This window comes from Zalophus californianus, chromosome 10 (genome assembly GCF_009762305.2).
Source record: "Zalophus californianus isolate mZalCal1 chromosome 10, mZalCal1.pri.v2, whole genome shotgun sequence".
Lineage (NCBI taxonomy): Eukaryota > Metazoa > Chordata > Mammalia > Carnivora > Otariidae > Zalophus > Zalophus californianus.
Window position 1 is genome coordinate 81,322,537 of NC_045604.1, and position 19,634 is coordinate 81,342,170.

The 19,634-nt window shown below is 49.1% G+C and overlaps 1 protein-coding gene across 1 annotated transcript; it reads right to left on the reverse strand.

The window, feature by feature from the left end:
• Positions 1 to 105: 105 nt before the first annotated feature.
• On the reverse strand, positions 106 to 18,779 carry LOC113933017 (group 10 secretory phospholipase A2-like). The gene is made up of 4 exons (XM_027612661.2): positions 18,663 to 18,779; positions 15,320 to 15,470; positions 13,486 to 13,592; positions 106 to 2,248 (listed from the first exon to the last, which is right to left on the reverse strand). Exons 1-4 carry the CDS (start codon positions 18,757 to 18,759, stop codon positions 2,097 to 2,099), a joined length of 507 nt encoding a protein of 168 aa, XP_027468462.1. The 5' UTR covers positions 18,760 to 18,779; the 3' UTR covers positions 106 to 2,096.
• Positions 18,780 to 19,634: the final 855 nt, after the last annotated feature.

Here is a 19,634-nt window from a genome sequence, read left to right on the forward strand (position 1 = left end):
AGAAAATCTGCATTGCCCCATACAGCCTGCTAGTCACACTGAAGTGCCCCAGCCTGATGTGAGAGCTGCCCTGCGGTGTCTAACGTAAAAAGGAGGGAGAGTGTTTTTCTTCCTCTTGTGCTTGCTCATTAGGCCCCAGGGCTGCCAGGCCTTCCCCCTGTCACTGACCGCATAGCAGGTCTGGGGACTTCATGCACTATTTGCACATCCCTGGCCTGGTGCCTTGCACAGTTACTGTTCTTTCCAGCTGAGCACGGGGAGGCTGGTTGGCATCGGTGGGGCTAGGCCCGGGCCAGACTGCCAGTCCAGTGCCCCCACGTGTACCCTATGGGCTCACAGCGTTCCCCACCTCCTCCCCACATCCTGCTTCAAGGATGAGTGAGTAATACCCACATATGCGTTGGGAAGGAGGAAGGGCAGACAGGCTGGGCCAGACTCTCGCTTCTTGTCGCCAGAGTGGGGACAGGCACATTGAGAGCCGGGGTCACTGGCTGCCTGTCTCGGCCCTCCGACCCTCTCAGTCATAGCAGGCTTGGGTACTCCAGAACGGGGCACTTACTGAAAATATTCAGGCCCTTTGATGCAGAAATTACACTTCGGCAAGTCTGGTGTAAGAGAGCAAGAATTCCTGTCCCCATTCAAGGTCCTTCCAGCTGGACTGCGAATCAAATTGACAAGAGAAAGATCAGCAGAAAATCAAACTTAACTTTGTATGTACGGGGAATCCATGCAGGCATGGCAATTCCAAAGAGGGGCAAAACAAGGCCAAATGTCATCCTGCACTAAGGTAGGGATGTGGGCCGTCAGAGGGAAGGAATGCATTTCACAGGAATGCAGATGTTTGGTAACGAGCTGTTTGCCCTGCCATGCAGATGGGCCGCTCAGATAAAACTGATCTCTGGTACTAACCCTCATTCTAGGACAGACCCCCAATTTAGATTCTTCTAGGTAGTTAAAAGGAGGGGCAAAAGTTTCTCTTGAGCCCGCAGGGTCTCTGCTGCCTTCAGTTCAAAATAATCTTCATACCATACCTATCTTGGGGCGGCCTGCCCTCGGCCATGACACTGGGTTAAGGAACAATAAAAAGGGGCGGTGGGGTGTAGCAAAGATTTATTGATAAGCAGCCTCGTCACGTCAATAATCGATAAAAACTGGAAATACCAATACCCAAAAGTGGGCAATCTATAAAACAGTATGTTATACAGTTACTTAAAATGAAGTTTCCAAAGGTTTTTTAATGACATCGGGAAAACCTTGAAGTCCTATGCTGTGATCTCAACTGCATTTTTAGTTATCACAGAAAACACTGATGATAGCTCACAGAGATACTAAAATTGGTTATTCTGGATTGTGGGAATTAGAGTGATTTTTTTCTCTCCTTTATATTTGTCTTTATTTTCCTTTATCTTTTTAAGCATTGAGTATATTCTACCTCTGTAACCAGGAAATTTAACCGTTAGGTGGAGTGGGATGGAGACGAATACTCTTTCTTAAGCTCATAACTACCAGACTAGAACTTCACAGGAGTGGGCATCTTAAGATTTTATTTATTTGAGAGAGGGAGAAAGCACGAGCAGGGGGGAGGGGCAGAGGGAGAGGGAGAAGCAGGCTCCCCGCTGAGGAGGGAGCCCAACCGGGGCTCGACCCCAGGACCCTGAGGTCATGAGCTGAGCCGATGGCAGATGCGTCACTGACTGAGCCACCCAGGCGCCCCAGGAAGGGGCATCTTGTTCATTGCCTCATCCCGGAACACAGAACAAGGCCAGGCATGTGGTAGGTGTTCGTTCATGTTTGACCACCTGCCGTCAGGAGCAGGTTAGAACACAAAGCTCAGCCCTTTTCATAAAAGGTGAATCTCAAAAAATGGTACCAAACCCAATACAGCCATAGGCCTAGTTGTGGTTTTATAAAATAGCACGGGACTCTTGACCTTAAACTGGAAGCCACACAGGCTCCAGCCCCAAGTTCCGGGAGAGAAAGCAAACAAAGGTTGCAGCTTTCACCCTTGGCCTTCGTTCCCTCCTGCAAAGAACTGAATGCAGCTGTTGATGAGTGAAAAAGAGATTTTATTTCCTTGTGTAAAAAAACATTCCAAGTTAGGCTAGGCAGTCACACTGGGGCGAGTCCTTCTCACATAAGAGACGGGGGTAGAATAAGTACTTTAAATCGTACTTAGTCTGGGCTAAGCAGTAAGCAATCTCCTTGTCACACTTGCACAAGAGCTCCTGGCATTTGTTCTCCGCTGGTCCTGGAAGAAGTGGGGAAACTGAGTTAAAGCAGGGCCTCTCAGAGACTTGACAGTAAACACTAGGGAAGCCAAGAAGCTGGAGGCAGGAAGGGTGGTAAGTTGCATCTACCTGACTGTTGGCAATTCACCACGTGATCTCCATCCTGGCAAATTCTGAGGGCTGGCGAGGGGGCGATGTTGACCCCGTTTTATGGAAAAGGAACCTGAAGTTGCCAGGGAAGTGTTTTCAGATGGAAAAGTCCAAAGTCCATACGACCTTCTGGCTTCTCTTCCGCGTCAATATTACACTACCTCCCCGGAGGATCCGTGCAGATAAGCAGTAGGTGCCTGGGAACAATCCAGGGTGCTTTTTCGGAATGCCTGCTCTGCTACTTCCTACCTGGGTGACCTTGCCCAAGGTTTCTGAGCCAAGTCCTCACTGGAAACACGGGTCACGGAGAAGCCCATGTAGGGTGCCCAGCAGCAGCTTGGCAAGGGACGGGCACTCGGTCAATGTCGGCTCCGCCTGCGTCTCTCTGCCTTCCTTCTCCACGTCTCTTCCCCCTGCTCCTTCAAGAGTGTATTCCATCTTCCCCTTCCAGCCTGAGCCTGCCTTGTAGAGACGCAGAGGCCGCCACTCGAAGGTCAGTCTCCGCCTTGGCAGTAATCCTGCCATCGGAGATTCACTGCTTGGGGTTAGAAAGATTCCCTGATCTTCAAGTGGTATTTTACTAATCTAGAGGGCATGATCCCTGAAACAGCTTTGGAAATCCCACCTAACCATGCCACCCACTGCCTCTTAGTGTGGGCTTTTAATTATTCACATACATGTAAATACAAAACTCACCCACCATTGAATCCTTCCAAATTCCCTCCAGAGGCAGCTTTGTAGTTAACAAGCTCGGTCATGGATGTAGCAGCTCTGTGCCTTTAGACACATCACTTCATCCCTTCTAGGTGTCTCCTCAGGGCAACACGGGGATACTAATAGTACCTACTTCTAAGGGCTGCTGGGAGATCGAAAAGACACCGAACAGATCATTTTACCCAATGGGTAAAATGCAGGGCATACAGGAGACACTCAGTAAGAAGGAGCCGACCTCCTTCAGCAGCCAGCCACTCTTTAAGGATCCTCTCATGTTTCTTGGAGGGGCGCCTGGGAGGCTCAGTCGGTTAAGTGTCTGCCTTCGGCTCAGGTCATGATCCCGGGATCCTGGGATCGAGCCCTGCATCGGGCTCCCTGCTCAGCGGGAAGCCTGCTTCTCCCTCTCCCACTCCCCCTGCTTGTGTTCCCTCTCTCGCTGTCTCTCTCTCTCTGTGTCAAATAAATAAATAAATAAAATCTTTAAAAAAAAAAGTTTAAAAAAAATCCCCTCATTTTTAAATAGTCAATTATTAAATAAATTATAATTTAATTATATTACATGGTGTTAAGTTACATTAAATAAATTTAAAAATAAAAAATTAATTCTATCATTGCCGTAAGTAGAAAACCAAAATCTTATACCATAAATATAAGAAACTGGTCAAAAAACAACAAAAACCAGGGGAGGTAAATTTCTATTAAAGGCTAGTTAGATGATATTGCCTCCCTAAAGGCTGTAAGCCCCAAATCGGGGTGTCTTGGTTAAAAGCAGGGTGATTAGCAAGTGTAAGAGAGGTTTAACCTCTCCAGCTGTCCAACCATCCCACAACGGACACTTACTCCTTGCCTAACTGGAAAAATTAACAGAGAACCGAAAGAGAACATTTTTCTCATATAAATTCATCATGAAGCTTCCCAAACTCTAGAAAACTACTGGAAGGGAGGCCCAAACACAAACACCCCCCAAATCCAAACGCCTGTGTTTAAACTCTTTGCAAAATGCCTTGGTTATAATTCATTAAATCAATAACAAGAAGTCAGGACGACGGACGCCAGCCTTTTTTGGGCATTTATGCAAAGCCAGGTACCAGGCAAAGGGCTCCATGGTCCCCATCTCACCCAGCCCTCAGGGCTGTGCCACAGGGCACCCCAACCTTCCAGAGGAGAAATCCAAAAAGTGGCGAGAAGACTAGGACCCCAACTGGGTCTCGTGACCCGTCTGCAGGAAGGAGATGGTGCAAGGACTCAGAACGCGCCCACCCTTGCAATTCATGTTTGTAACACAGGATTCTTTAATAGGGTTTCAATGACATGAGCAACAGCTTATACTTCGGCAAAAAATAAGGGATACAAAACATACTGCCGTTTTTTTTTTTTTTACACTTGATCTTAGCCAAAAGGCCGAGAAGTGATGCCATGTATTTTTTTAATGATGCATTGAAAAAGACAGGAAAAACACCAGAAGGTTAGTCAAGGGGTTGTCTGTATAGTATCAATGGGAGTTTTGTTTCCCATCAAACTTATATTTTATAATCTCAGACTTTTCTACTTTGACCCCTATGATACTTTCCTCACAGAAAAAGCAATCTCAAACAAAATTTGAAGAGTCACTATTTCAAGGTGTAATTTAAGATATCTGTTAGATTTAAAATATCAATACCACTGACTCGCAGTGCCAAAAAGAGGTGACCTTTGGGGGCTGGGAGCTTTCGTGGCCTTCCTCCCCACTAATATTCACCAGTTTCCCCCTTTATCCCCTCCCAAGCGTCTGTAAATAAACATGATTCACATTTTTTTTTAAGTGCGCTTGCCATGTAAATTCCCCTTCAAGAAAAGTCCCCGAGGGGGCGCCTGGGTGGCCCAGTCGTTAAAGCGTCTGCCTTTGGCTCAGCTCATGATCCTGGAGTCCCGGGATCGAGTGCCGCATCGGGCTCCCTGCTCCGCGGAAAGCCTGCTTCTCCCCCTGCTTGTGCTCTCTCTTTCTCTCTCACAAAATAAATAAAATCTTAAAAAAAAAAAAAAGTCCCTGAGCCAGCCCCCAAGCCCTTTCTACATACAAATACTAGAGATGGCTCAAACTCACCATCAGACCCAATGGTTCTAGGACTCGATGCTACAGAACCCTCACGCAGGTGCACAAGGATTTATGAGCCGCCACGATCTCTGCAACCATGGGCAGCAGTTGATGGGGAAGTGGTCAAAATAAAGTACCTTCATGTCCCAGACCAGTTGTTCTCAACCGTGGGCATCTGGCAATGTCTGGAGACAGTTTGGGTCGTCACAGTGGGAGTGGGGGGCGGTGCTACTGGAGTCAAATTGTCAACAGTGTCAAGACTAAGAAATTCTGCCATAGGTTATTATCTTGCTTTATTTTTTTATTTTTTTTAAGATTTTATTTTTTAAGTGATCTCTACACCTAACGTAGGGCTCGAACTCACAACCCTGAGATCAAGGGTCGTAGGCTCTACTGACTGAGGCAGCTAGGCACCCCTTATTATCTTCCTTGAAAAGAAAGAGGTCGACTCCTATGTTCCAAGATGTCTAAGATACGATGTTAAGTGAAAAAAATGATAAAATATATGTAGCATGTTTACACACACATACAAATCTGGTAGAAGAGATGGCAACCTTAACAGAAGCTAGTTAACTCTGGGGCAGCTGGGTGGCTCAATCGTTAAGCGTCTGCCTTCGGCTCGTGTCATGGTCTCGGGGTCTTGGGATCGAGTCCCACACCGGGCTCCCTGCTCCGCGGGAGGCCTCCTTCTCCCTCTCCCATTCCCCCTGCTTGTGTTCCTGCTCTCGCTGTCTCTGTCTCTGTCAAATAAATAAATAAAATCTTTAAAAAAAAAACAAAAAAGAAGCTAGTTAACTCTGGTGGATGGAGTGTCACTTTCTACATGACAATCTTTTTTTTTAAGGTTTATTTATTTTAGAGAGACAGAGAGAGGGAGCAAGCGGGATGGGGTGGGTGGGCAGAAGGAGAGGGAGAGAGAGAATCCTTGAGCAGACTCCGTGCTGAGCACGGAACCTGATGTAGGGCTCGATCCCAGGACCCCGAGATCACACCTGAGCTGAAACCAAGAGTCAGACGTTCAACCGACTGAGCCACCCAGGCGCCCCTCCACATTACGATATTTCCTTAACGTTTAAGTTTTTCACAACAAACACGTTAGGTTTGAATGAGAACAAGCAGGCGGATGAATGGACAGATAGACGATGATTGGTAGATAGATGGATGACAGAGCCCTTTGCCAGTAAATTTCCCCTAGGCTGCCGCATGAGAGATGCAGGCACCCCCAGAGCAGCATGACCCCATGGACTCCCGAGGAAGGAGCCGTTGAAGCCCCAGGGTGGTCTTGTTCCCACAGAGCTGACTGTCTAAGGATGGACTCACTGAGACGAATACCCCAGCCATCTCCTCTCCACTCACCCATCCATCCATATGTCCTCACCAAGACTGCCGCCAGAGCCTCATAATCAGTGCCTGGCTTCCACCCTCACTCCTTCCAGGATATGCTCCACACAGCAGCCCAGGAGTTCAGTTAAAACGCAAATCGGATCATGTCCCTCCTCTGTTCAAAACCTTGGCTCCCCATGTCAGAGGAATGCTTTCCACGTTGTGTACAATCTGGACCCTCTCGCTCTGACATCATCACCCACCACTCTCATCTAGGTGACTCTGCTCCAGCCTCACCATCCTCCTTGAGCTTCTTGGACCACCCAGACATTCATTCCTGCCTCAGGGCCTTTGCACTGGCTGTTCCTATCACCTCTTTACATGGCTCCTCTCACATTCCCCAGGTCTCTGTTTCAGTGGCATTTTATCACTGCTTCTCTGGCCCCAGACCATTCTATATAAAAAAGTATCCCTTACCCTGCTCCCCTGCATTTTTTTATTGCGGTGAAATTCCCAAAACAAAATTTACCATTTTAACGTGCACAAGTCAGTGGCATTTAGTACCTTCACAGTGTTGTGCAACCATCACAATATTTCTATCACTCCAAAAGAAACTTCATACCCATTAAGAAGTCACTCATTTCCCCTCACCTGAGTCCCACTGATCTCTTCGGGCAACCACTAATCTGCTTTCCATCTCCATGGATTTGCCTATTCTGGACATTTGATTAAAATGGAGTCACCTGGTATGTGAACTTTTGCGTCTGGCTTCTCTCTCTTAGCATCATGTTCTCAAGATTCATCCACGTTGTAGCAGGTATGATGCTTCACCTACTTTATTTTCCGACCCAGTACTTATAACAGCAATCAGCACAGACACTATATCCCACCCTCCTCCTTTTAGACTACAGAACCTTGCTTCTCCGTCTTGCCCAAAACCTAGCATGGAGCCTGGCACAGAGTAGATTCTCAATAATATCTGCTGGGAGGACGACAGGATAGCCATACACTGTTTCCAATCCTCATACAAATCCAGCATCTAAATTTTATTATTCTCATTTTACAGATGGGGAAAGCAGAGCTCAGAGGGATTCAGAAACTTGTCCAAGATCACAACACTAAGCAGGGAGGGGAACCAGGATTCCAGCCCAGAATCAGCTGACCCAACACTTATACCTACCTTGTGCTCCAACCCAAAGTTCCTTCCTTCCTTCCTTCCTTCCTTCCTTCCTTCCTCCCTTCCTTAGAGAGAGAGTGAGGGAGGGTAGGGGTGTGCAGAGGAAGAGAGAGTCTTAAGCAGGCTCCACACTCAGCACGGAGCCTGATTTGGGGCTCGATCTCACAACCCTGAGATTATGACCTGAGCCGAAATCAAGAGTCGGATGCTTAACTGGCTGAGCCACCCAGGCTCCCCAGAAAGTTTCTTTCAAATGCAAGACATGGCCTCATGTCTTGCTCCATAGCCTCAGGAATGCAACAGCATCATGTTATTCAAGAATAAAAACTTAAAAGGAAAAAACAGCCCCCAAGGATTAAGCTTAAAAAAAGACCTTCCAGTAAATATTATCATAGGCTTTAAAATTTTTTTAATATATTTAAGTCAGGCCCATAAATGGAAAATGGGCAACACCTGTAATTAGGTAAATGGCTATGTTCGGAGTATCTCCAAACAGAAGAAGAGAATATTTTTAGCCAAAAACAAATGCAGAATAGATATTTTGGTTCTTTTCGTTTGGTTCAGGGAGGGCAGTTCTGTAAACAGGCATGAACTCCACCAGCAGACACACCAATAAATAGTTTACAGACATCGCCTTCGCATGCTTAGCGGCAAGCCGAACATGCAGTTGAAGGGACAAGGGAGAGAACTTCAACCGATTTCCCAGTCAAGCCCCATTTCATCTCCTTTCTGCGCACCCTGGGGCTGGACAGTCTGGGGGCAGTCTGTGGGCAGGGGATGTGCCCAGGAGTGGCCACATGACCACCACATTAAGCGAGTCACTTCTTTCCCTGAGCTTCATTCAGTTTCCCGAACTCTAAATAAGAGAGCTGGACAAGACCATGTCTGCGACACTTTTGGTCCTAAAAATTGATATTATGTCTCCATATTAATTCAGCTTTGCTCTTATACCAACTGCTACTTCATGCTAAGGAGATACAGCTGAGAGTCCAAGAATATCTAAGACCATCCTTCCAGTAACCCTTACGACGTCTTCCTTCCCTGCAGTGCAGGAGTGGTGGGTTTAATGGAGAATCATGCCAGATCCTCCATTCTCTCTAATGGAGGTAGTGGAGATCAGAGAGAGGTTCAGATCAGGCTGACAGCTGGAGGAGAAGGGAAGGGAAAGAGTAACAACCCAGTCCAATCTGTTTATCATGTTATAAACGCTTTTTTCATCTTTGCAACACCCATCTTCCAAGTAAGTAAACTGAGACCCAGGGAAGTCATCCATCTAGGGCCAAGTGACTCTCAACAAGGGTACTAAGACTATTCAGTGGGGGAAAAATGAGTCTCAGTGGCGTTAGAACCAACTGGATATACACATGCGAAAGAATTAAGTTGGATCCCTACCTCATACTATATACAAACATTAACTCAAAGTGGATCAATGACCTAAATGTAAGAGTTCAGATTATAAAATCTTAGGACACCAAATACACAATCACCAAAGACAAAATAGATATGTGCATCCAAGATGTTATCAATAAAATGCAAAGACAGCCTACAAAAAGAGGAAAAACATCTGCAAATCACATATCTGATAAGGGTCTAGAATCCAAAATATATAAAGAACTCTTATAACTCAATAATAAAAAGACAACCCATTTAAAAATGAGCAAAGGGGCACCTGGTGGGCTCAGTCGGTAGAGCATGTGACTCTCAGTCTTGGGGCTGTGAGTTCAAGCCCCGAATCGGGTATAGAAATTACTTAAAAATAAAAACGTTAAGGGCACCTGGGTGGCTCAGTTGGTTAAGCGACTGCCTTCGGCTCAGGTCATGATCCTGGAGTCCCGGGATTGAGTCCCGCATCGGGCTCCCTGCTCAGCAGGGAGTCTGCTTCTCCTTCTGACCCTCTTCCCTCTTGTGCTCTCTATCTCTCATTCTCTCTCTCTCAAATAAAATCTTTAAAAAAATAAAAAATAAATAAATAAATAAAACGTTAAAAATATATAAACAAATAAATAAAAAAATAAAAATGAGCAAAAGAATAGACATTTCTCCAAAGAACATGTTAAAAAGGCCAACAAGCACATGAAAAGATGCTCAACATCGTTAGTCATCAGGGAAATGCAAACCCAAACCACAATGAGATACACTCAACACCCCTACTAAAAGCAAACAAACAAAACAAACAGGAAGATAACAAGTGTTGACAAGGCTAGATCCCTCTAGAAACTAGATCCCTCACACATGGCTAATGAGAATTGGTGGGTCCCCAAAAAGTAAAAAGAGAATTACCAGATGACCCAGCAATTCCACTCATAGTGATATCTCCCAAAGAAATGGAAACAGATGCTCAAACAAATAGTTGTTCCCAAATGTTCAGAGTAGCACTATTCCCAGTACTCAGCAGGTGCAAAAACCCAAAGTCCGCCAACGGATGAATGGATGAACAGAATGTGGTCTATCCCTACAAAGGGAATGTTAGCCCTAAAAAGGAATGAAGTTCAGCTACCTGCTACCACATGGATGAACCTTGAAAATATGATGGTAAGTGGAAGAAGCCATACACCAAAGGCCACAGATTGTATGACTTCATTTATATGAAATATTATATATACTTCATTTGTATGAATTATATAATGTTATATATAATATATATTCTGTTTTATATTATTATATATAATAATAGAATTCAATTGAGATATATTATAATATATAATAACAGCATTCAGTTTATATATATACATAAAATTAGAATTGGTAGATCCATAGAGAGGGAAAGCAAATTGGTGGTTGCCAGGCGGTGATGGAAGGGGGAATGAGGACTGACTGCTCAGTGGGGCTCTTTTGAGGGAGAGGGTGGGGTAGGAAGACAATCTTTTGGAGCTAGACAGAGGTGGTGGATGACATTATGAGTGTATTAAATATCACTAAAGCTTATACTATAAAATGTTTAATTTTGCATTATGTTTATCTCAATTAAAAATAAGAAAGAAAAAAAGTTACGGAACCAGTTTCTGGGTCAGCAGCCTTACCTACCTTGTACTTGTGCTATTACTTCCCAATTTGTTTCTTTTTTTAAGATTTTATTTTTAAGTAACCTTCCCACCCAACGTGGGGCTCAAACTCACGACCCCAGATCAAGAGTCGCATGCTCCACCAACTGAGCCAGCCGAGTGCCCCATTACTTCCTTTTCTTTTTCTTTTTTTAAGAGAGAGAGAGTGTGTATATGCCTGTGAGTAGGGGAGGGGCAGAGCCTGAGAGGGAGCAAGAGAATCCCAAGCAGGCTCCACACCCAGCACAGCGGAGCCCGACACAGGGCTCAATCCCACAAACCCAAGATCACAACCTGAGCCAAAATCAAGATTTGGATGTTCAATCGACTGAGCCAACCAGCACCCCTACTTCCTATTTTTAAAATGGATTCAGCTTTTTAATTCGTTTGAAAGGAAACTATATGTGGAAAATACCATTCATCAGAAAGTAATCTTAAAAAAAAATAAATAAATGCATCAGTCCTTTTCTTACTGTTTTGTTTAAAAAAAAAAAAAAAAAACCAGTAAGGTTGCCCTGAGGGACACTTAACTTTTTTAAAGATTTTATTTATTTATTTGAGAGAGAGTGAGCAAGCGAGAGAGAGCATGAGTGGGAGAAGGCGCAGAGGGAGAGGGAGAAGCAAGCTCCCCACTGAGCAGGGAGCCCGATGCTGGCTGGTCATGTAAAATGTACAATGAAGTTAGGATGGATTCTGTTACAATTATCCTCATTAAATACATACTGCTTGCAGGTAAAGACAGATAAGTAGATAAGTGGGTAGGTAGATAGATAAATAGGAAGAATTTTTTTTAAGGCAGAATTCAATTGATGAACAGAAGTGTTCTTGGATATAAGCCTGCTCTCTCTGTTAAAAAAAATAAAATCAGCAAGTGTTCCAGGGATGTTAAAGCTAAATTAGCACTGAACTGAGACTTTCTCCTCCATAGACTTAGAAGGATTAGAAGAGAGGGGCGCCTGGTTGGCTCAGTTGGTTAAGCGTCGGCCTTCAGCTCGGGTCATGATCCCAGGGTCCCGGGATCGAGTCCTGTGTCTGGCTCCCTGCTCAGCGGGGAGTCCGCTTCTCCCTCCCCCTCTGGCCCTCTCCCTGACCTCTGCTTTTGCTCTCTCTCTCCTCTCAAATAAATAAATAAAATCTTAAAAAAATATATTTCTTTTCCATAACGAAATGAAGAGCACAAGGGAAGTGAAATGTGGTAATTGTCACTTGGCCTCAATGTGAGGCAATAGGGCATGGTGGGGACTGGGGCAGATGGGAGAGAGAGGCCCTCCCTATAATCGGCAGCCCCTCTAAGCTCCAGCCAATGGTTGCTACCAGGTCTGATGCTATTGGAGCCCCCAATTTTTTTAAGGAAAACCAGACATTCAAAAATTCAGATTTTTTTTCATGTGACCTATTTTGATTGTTCAAATACTGGCTCAAATTGCTTTTCTAAATGCTGTGCAGGTGAAGCAAGACATTTGCAGGACAAACATGGCCCAGGGGACACCAACCTGCAATACTATTAGCCCTATTTTGAGAGATGAGGGCACAGTGTTCCAGAGAGAGGAAGGGGTTTTCCTGGGGTCCCCTAATGGTAAGTGGTAGGATGTCTCTAGAACATGGGCTTGCTCCACTGGTTCAGCCTTAGGGAAGAAGGGCCAGTGAAATGAACACTCACATTACAGGCTCAGTCCAGGTTCTATATCCCCCCATTCACTAGGGGGGAACCCAGCCCCAGCCCATGGCCTCTGGTCCTCCTAGCTCTGGACGTTTGGGGCTGGAGCCTCAGAACCATGGTGCGGGGGAGTTATCAAACCACACCAAGGTGGAGCTGGCCTGCATCTTGAGAGGATCGCACGCTGGAGCTGGGGGTGAGGACATGAAAACTCGGGCGCCTCCCACTAAGTTCTTTCCTTTCATTTTCTTTTGGTTCCTAACATTTTGTTGTGGAAAATTTCAAACCCACGAAAAGCTGAAAGAATAGCAGAGAACATCCGTACACCTGCCTTGCCACGTCTACCAATGACATTCTGCTTCACCTGTCACCCCTCCGTCTGCCCACCCACCCGTCCCATCTGTCCACCTTCGTATTTGATTTCGTTTTGATGCCTGTCAGAGTAATTTGCAGAGATCGGGCACTTCACCCGTACAGAGTTCAGGCTGTGGATTCCTTTTCTTTCTAAGCTTTGACTCAAAAGTAATTAATGAAGACATTCTCTTTGTAAAGGAAGGGAAACATTACAGGAACGTGAACTTGCCTTCCAGCACCCCTGCCTTAGCCTGATCCTGTGTCTAGGGATGACCACAGCCACCTGCAGCACACACTGTATCTCTACATACCTTTTTCTGAGCTTTGAAGTATCTACAGGTAGCCATGGAAAGTAAGCATGCTACTATGTTGCATGCTTCTTTTTTTTTTTAAACAAAAGTTGTGCTTTCCTGGACATGTCGCCCTACAGTTTGCTTTTCCACTCAACACCTTCTCGTGTCAGCATGAGATTCTACCTTATCCCTTTCTGCAGGCTGCAGTCACCCACAGTAAGAATACATCGCAGGTTTATCTACCCACGCCCCCAGCTAATGGACATTGAGGTCGTTTATACCTGGTGTCATTTCTTTTTTAGCTTTTGTCCCGGTTTCTTTGTCTGATTCCGTAAGCGCTCTGTGTTAAAGATCACTTAGAGTAGATAACTCCCGGGGGTGGTCTCTGCAGTGTTGGGAGCAGCGGTGAGTTACTGCAGCCGGGATGCCCGGGCCACTCGGGGGAGGTAGGCACGGGCCCTGCTGGGGACTCACCACACACGATGCTCTGATTGACACACTGCCAGGAGTAGCGCTCCATCTTGGGTCTGCAGCCAGCCTGCTCAGCCTGCGTGTAGCAGCAGTCGTGCCGGTGACAGCACCTGGGGATGGCAGACAGGCAGACCAGCAGGTGGGTGGAGGCAGGGATGCTCTCCCGGCCAGGACTATGGCTAAGTGAGGACACGCAGGGAGCCAGCATCTTCTGGTCCAAGCTGTGTCCCCGAGAATCCCCACCCTGGGAAATAATTTTGCAGACCCCAGTGTGTGGGGTGTGCCCTGGCTCCGTCCCTTGGCCCCTGCCTGCCTCATTCTGTGTCTCTGAGCTCCCGCGCACCTGCCTCCTCTCTGTGCCGGGTGTGAGCCGAGCCCCGCCTGCCTCCTGACTTTGCGTGGGACCTGCCCTCTGCCTGGGACGGCTACCTGCCCATCCTTCCTCCCTCCAGGTCTCAGCCTAAGAACAGCTCCCATTCCAAGATGTCATCCAGCTCCAGACCTCCCCAGTCAATGACGGTCTCCTGGTTACACCGTCTCATACAACTGGGTTCCTTCCCTTCAGGGCAGGTTTATAGCGAGACTCTCATTTTAGGGAGAAGACTGATGAGCATCTGTCCTCTGCACTGGCCAGAGCTCTGTCAGGACAGGACCATTTCTGTCCTGCTCTCCACAGTGTCCCCAGTGTCCAGTCCGGGGTCTGCTACATAATAGGACCTCAATAATAATAATAATAATAATAATAATAATAATGATAATTTGCTGTTGAGCAATTCTGAGAAACATCCACAAATGTCCCCAAACCTGCCCATCATTCATTCATTCACTGGTACTGTCTCCATCCAGTTACTAGTCCCACCATGTACGGAGCCCATAATGGGATCTGGCAGGGAGAGGTCAGCCAGATGCCGCTCTGCCCTCAGGGAGCCCCCAGTCTGATGGGGGGAGGCAGACAAGCCACCAGACACCACATGCATGGTGAGAAGTGCTGGAACGTGGGATGAGTGGGGGGGACTCCGGGAGCCCAGAGGGGTCAATGCCTGAGCTGCATCTGGGAGGATGTGTAGGAAGCAGACAACCATGCCCGGGAGCCTTGGAAGCATGAGACTGAGCAAAGACCTGTCTGGGACAGTCAAATCCTCCAAGCCAGGGAAGAGACCTTCACATGGTGCCCTCTGCCACCTCCTACTGGCTGTGTGGAAATGGGTGAGTGGCCGTGCCTCCCTGAGCCTCAGGGGACAGCAGTCCTGCCCGCCTTGGAGGATAAACGAAAGGAAGTCGCTGATAGATCTAAATAAACCCTCAGCCTTGCACAGAACGGGCATTTCTCACATGGTAGCAGAGCCCAGCGAGTAGGGGCATAAATCCAGCCCAGCTGCCTGGGTTCGGATCCCAGCCCCCACCCCTCACTGTCTCTGTGGTCCCAGACAAATTCATCTCTCCTGCCTCAGTGTCCTCATCTCTGAAATGGGGTTGTTGTGAGGACTGAGAGGGCTTCTCAGAACGGTTCCTGGTGCATAATAAGTCTGATCAAGCCTATGTTCTTTTATCAGCCCAAGTAATTCATCGCATGGTGAGGCTGGGGTGGGGGCAGCTGTGACACCCGGGGTGTGTCCTCACCGGGAACCTGTGGGGTCCCGAGAAGCAGGGAACCTGCTTCTCCCTCTCCCTCTGCATGCCCCGTCACCCAGGAGGCCCTCTGCCTGCCAGGTTGTACTGCATGCTAGGATCTTGCTAGTCCAAACAGAAACCTCGGTTGTGGGTATTTCCTTATAGAGGCCTTAACTACCCCAGGGGGTGGGGGACCTTCTGAGCCCAGGCCCAAGCATGCACTCACCAGTCGATGGCGTCGCGGGGCTGGCCATGGCCCCCCAGGCCACAATAGCAGCCATAGCTTATGTAGGACAGGGGGCTGCGGCTGCCAACACAGTTCATGGTCCCTGCCAGTTCTAGAAGCCCACGCCGGTGCACGTGTGACCTCTGGGAAGCTAGAGGGAAACAAAGGTCAGAGGTTGCAGGGCAGGGCTTGGGGAAGGGCACTAGCGTGGGAAGGGCTTGGATGACTGTTTGGGTTTGAATCCCACTCTTCCTACTTCCTCACTGTGTGACCTTGGACAACTTACTCAACCTCTCTGTGCCTTGGTTTCCTTGTTTGTAAAATAAGGAGGATGAAATGGCATCACACATGTAAAGCCCCTGGCACATGCCAAGCTCTATTATTCATGTCTTCAAGGCAGCCCTGAAAGAGAAAACAAGTCACGGAGCCACAGCATCCCAAAGGTCGCACCACTGCGCCTTTGCACAAGCTGGCCCCTCTTCCTGGAATGTCCTGATTTCCAATCTCCTGCCCTCATCTACTCCAGATGAAGTCAGACTACTAGTACTGCATCAAATGTCTGTCCAGTTGCCTGTGCTGGGCACTGGGCAACAGAGATGAGCTAAACAGTGTCCATGCCACCAGGCTCCCCTGCAGGGGCTTTCCTGTCCATGGGTCTCCCCTGCCCTGCACCATGCCCCTCCAGACTCTGGCTCGGGGCCTTTTGCATCTTCTCTTATTTTCACTGCCCAGGCACGGCTTCCTCCCACACAGGGAGGCCCTGCGGCCTGAGCCCAGCCACCTGTCTGTATCCCCGTGCATCTCTGACATACAGCAATGCACAGGAGGGGTGACTGGACCCCCCCACATTTCACAGGTGAGGAAGGGGAGGCCGGAGCACCAAGGACGACCCCCACAGTCACACAGCCAACCAGAACCTGATCTTCTTGGGGGCCTCCGACCCAGACTTCTGACCTCCAAACCAGTGCGCCTTCCTCTTCACCCAATAAGGGCAAGGGAAGGGGGCCTGCCAAGGTGACAGAGCTGAGAGGCACCAATGGGGCCACTGCTTGGGGTCAGGGCCCTCCAAATCCACTGTGACCGGGACATCCAATAATCCTTCTGGTGAAGGTAACGAAGGAGTCCATTCTCTGGCATTGGTCCAAAAAACCAAACAGAGCAACAGTAAGGAGTGAGATCACTTCAACCTCACCCCATACTAAGCACCGTGCTCCCCAATTGACAGGCACCTCCTATTGTCAACAGCATAGCCTCCCTGTCTTGTGGGCAGCTGTTATCCCATTTATGGCTGGGAAGAGGCACAGGGCTGCCGTGGCCCGGAGCAGACACTCACACGGGAGCCTGTCTGATTCCTGGGTGTCCACTCTCCACCGCTTGGGGACGGAGGAGCCAGGTCAGGTCTGTGCATTGCATCTGCCCATAAGGTCTCATCGCTTTTCATCTAAAACAAATTTTCAGGGCGCCTGGGTAGCTCCGTCGGTGAAGCATCTGCCTTTGGCTCAGGTCATGATTCCAGGGTCCCGGGATCGAGCCCCGCATCAGGCTCCCTGCACTGCAGGGAACCTGCTTCTCCCTCTCCCTCTGCCTGCCGCTCCCCCCTGCTTGTGTGTGCTCTCTCTCTCTGTCAAATAAATAAATAAAATCCTTAAAAAAAATTTTTTTTAAACAAGTGTTCATCACCCTGACTTTTTTGAAGAGTCCAGGCCAAAATTAAACCCATTGTTGTTTTTCCTTGGTGGAAAAAGTACCATATTTGTGGGGGTGGGGGAATAGAGATGAGTTAAATAGAAAGAAAACATAGAAACCAGTTAAAGGTTTCGTCTTCCTCTCTGGGTGACCAGTCCTCGCTCTCCCACAACTGGCCAGGTGCGGTTCCCAGCTGCCCACGCGTCCGCCCGAAACATCCCATGGCTCCCACCACTGTCCAAATAAAGCTCAGAGGCCTCACTGCAGCCCAGAGGCCTTGCACGAAGGGGCCCCTCTCTCAACACCCCCATGTCCTCTCTCAACGCCCCCATGCAGCCCCTGCTCATCATTAATGTCTCCAGCTGAGTTTCCCATCACAGACACCCTGCAGGGCACACGCCCTCACCCCATGCTCACCTCTCACCCCCTTCTATAATCCGCCTTGCCCCCAGGTGGCCATAGCACACTGTGCAGCTGTCTGCTTATGGGAGTGACCCTCTATTTAACTCTTTTAAAGATTTTATTTATTTATTTGACAGAGAGAGAGAGAGCACAAGCGGGGGGAGCGGCAGGAAGAGAGAGAAGGAGAAGCTGAAGGCAGATGCCTAACCGACTAAGCCACCCAGGCGCCCCTGGGAGTGACCTTCTCAACTGGGAGCTCTTTGAGGGCAGATTTCTGCTGTAGACAACTCCAGATCCCCTGGCACACAGTAAGCTTCCAGAAAAGGTCCCTTGACCTCCGGACCTACCAAGCCCCATGGAACACTCCCTGTGTAAGCATACCTGAAATGGCCCCAGTCCTAACTCCATGCCCCAAAGCTGTCCCCAGAGGTCCCCACCCCGACCTGACCACACTCTGGCAATCTCAGGGTCCTGGGCACAGCCCTCCAGAGAACCAAGGCACGGGGCAGCCGCCCAGCACTGAGTTTGGAACCAAGGAAAATACTCCCTCTGCGTCAACTTAGGTGAGGCAGGTCATCCTGGGGTCTGTTTGCTCTCTCTGCCCGCGACAGCCTCTACTTAGGAGTGCCGAAGCTGTCCCGGTGTCCCATGGGCCTGAGCATGTGTGTGTGTGTGTGTGTGTGTGTGTGTGTGTGTGTTCGGGCTGTCTGGTCTGCCTGAGCTTTATGTGTGCATATGTGTGTTCCCTGCGAGGTCCCTTTGCCTGTGTCCAGTGTGAAACTGTCCGTGAACCCTACACCTGAGTGCCCAGGTGAGGCTGAAGGTGTTCTGTGCCTGCATGTTTCCCTGCTTGTGGTGTGTCCCTATATTTCCCTGCGAGTGGGTGTGTCTGTACACCCCAGAAATAGTCGGGTGCTGAGGAGACCTCTCTAAGGGTGATGGCCAGGGGCAGGTGAGAAAGCCACCTTCTGTTCTTCATCTAGCCCTCCCAGGTGTCCCCTCCGCCCCCCCCCCCGTAGCCCTACCTTAGACCTCAGGGACAGGTGACTGGAGGGTGCCTGGGGGGGCGGTAGGGCTGGGGGACAGGGTTCCTGGAAACCTGGTAAGGAATGCATCAGAGGGGCGGAAAAGGAGCGCTGGGGGCTCCCGGTGCCCCGGGAGCAGGGAGGAGAGGCTGATGAGTTGGAGGGGTTGCAGAGGGACGGGAAGGCAGGGCTCCCCGTTCCTTCAGGAGGCCCCCTCCTCACTCACTCACCGGCGCTGGGCCCGAGTCCGGGTCCCAACAGCAACAGGAGCAGAAGGAGCAGCGGCGGCCGCAGCATCGAGGGCTGGCTCAGAGGCGGCGGACGCATCCGACGGCTGCAGGTGCCGACTGCTCCGGCCGCGGTGTAGTCTCGGAGCCCCGCACCCCCTCCCCACCGCCCGGCCCCGCCCGGCCCCGCCCCCGGCCCCGCGGGCAGGCGGGGCTGGCACTCCCGGACCTCCAACGCGGACTCCCCGGAATGGGCAGGGGGCGCGCCGGGCCGGAGGGAGAATCTGGCTCCAGATGTGTCGGACGGGGACCTGGGGAGAACGACGGAGGGAGAGCGCGGGTCGGTCCAGGAGTAGGCGTGCAACAAAGGTGCTCGGTTGCTGGTACCACCTGCAGCCCCCTCCCGGCGCTCACCTCGACGTCCGAAAGGAAGACAAGACTTGGGGGGTCGGGGGGAAGGGGGAGGAACTGAACTGATCTTGAACATTTTGGTTTAGCTTGTTGGGTTTTTTTTTTTTTTTTTTAAGATTTTATTTTATTGGGCGCCTGGGTGGCTCAGTTGGTTAAGCGACTGCCTTCGGCTCAGGTCACGATCCTGGAGTGCTGGGATCGCGTCCCGCATCGGGCTGCCTGCTCAGCAGGGAGTCTGCTTCTCCCTCTGACCCTCTCCCCTCTCATGTGCCCTCTCTCTCATTCTCGCTCTCTCAAATGAATAAATACATAAAATCTTTTAAAAAAAAAGATTTTATTTTATTAAGTCATTTCTATACCCAGCATGGGGCTGGAACCCACAACCCCAAAGTCAAGAGTCGCTCACTCTACCGACTGCGCCAACCGGCCCCTTAAACATTCTAAATGCAGGAAACTTGGCGCTCCTGACACCCCCCTCGAAATCAACCCTCTGCGGCCACCCCACCCTCACCACCACACCACCATATTAGGGAAACTGAGGTGGTCCAAGATTGCCCCAAGACA

Bases quoted from the DNA above. Each gene is read 5' to 3' on its own strand.
- LOC113933017 (XM_027612661.2), bottom strand. From the start codon at position 18,759: ATGCGTCCGCCGCCTCTGAGCCAGCCCTCGATGCTGCGGCCGCCGCTG. The intron at 15,471-18,662 runs GTGAGTGAGTGA...GTTTCCCTCTAG, and splicing joins CGGACTCGGGCCCAGCGCCG to CTTCCCAGAGGTCACACGTG. The intron at 13,593-15,319 runs GTGAGTGCATGC...TGCCATCCCCAG, and splicing joins CCCCGCGACGCCATCGACTG to GTGCTGTCACCGGCACGACT.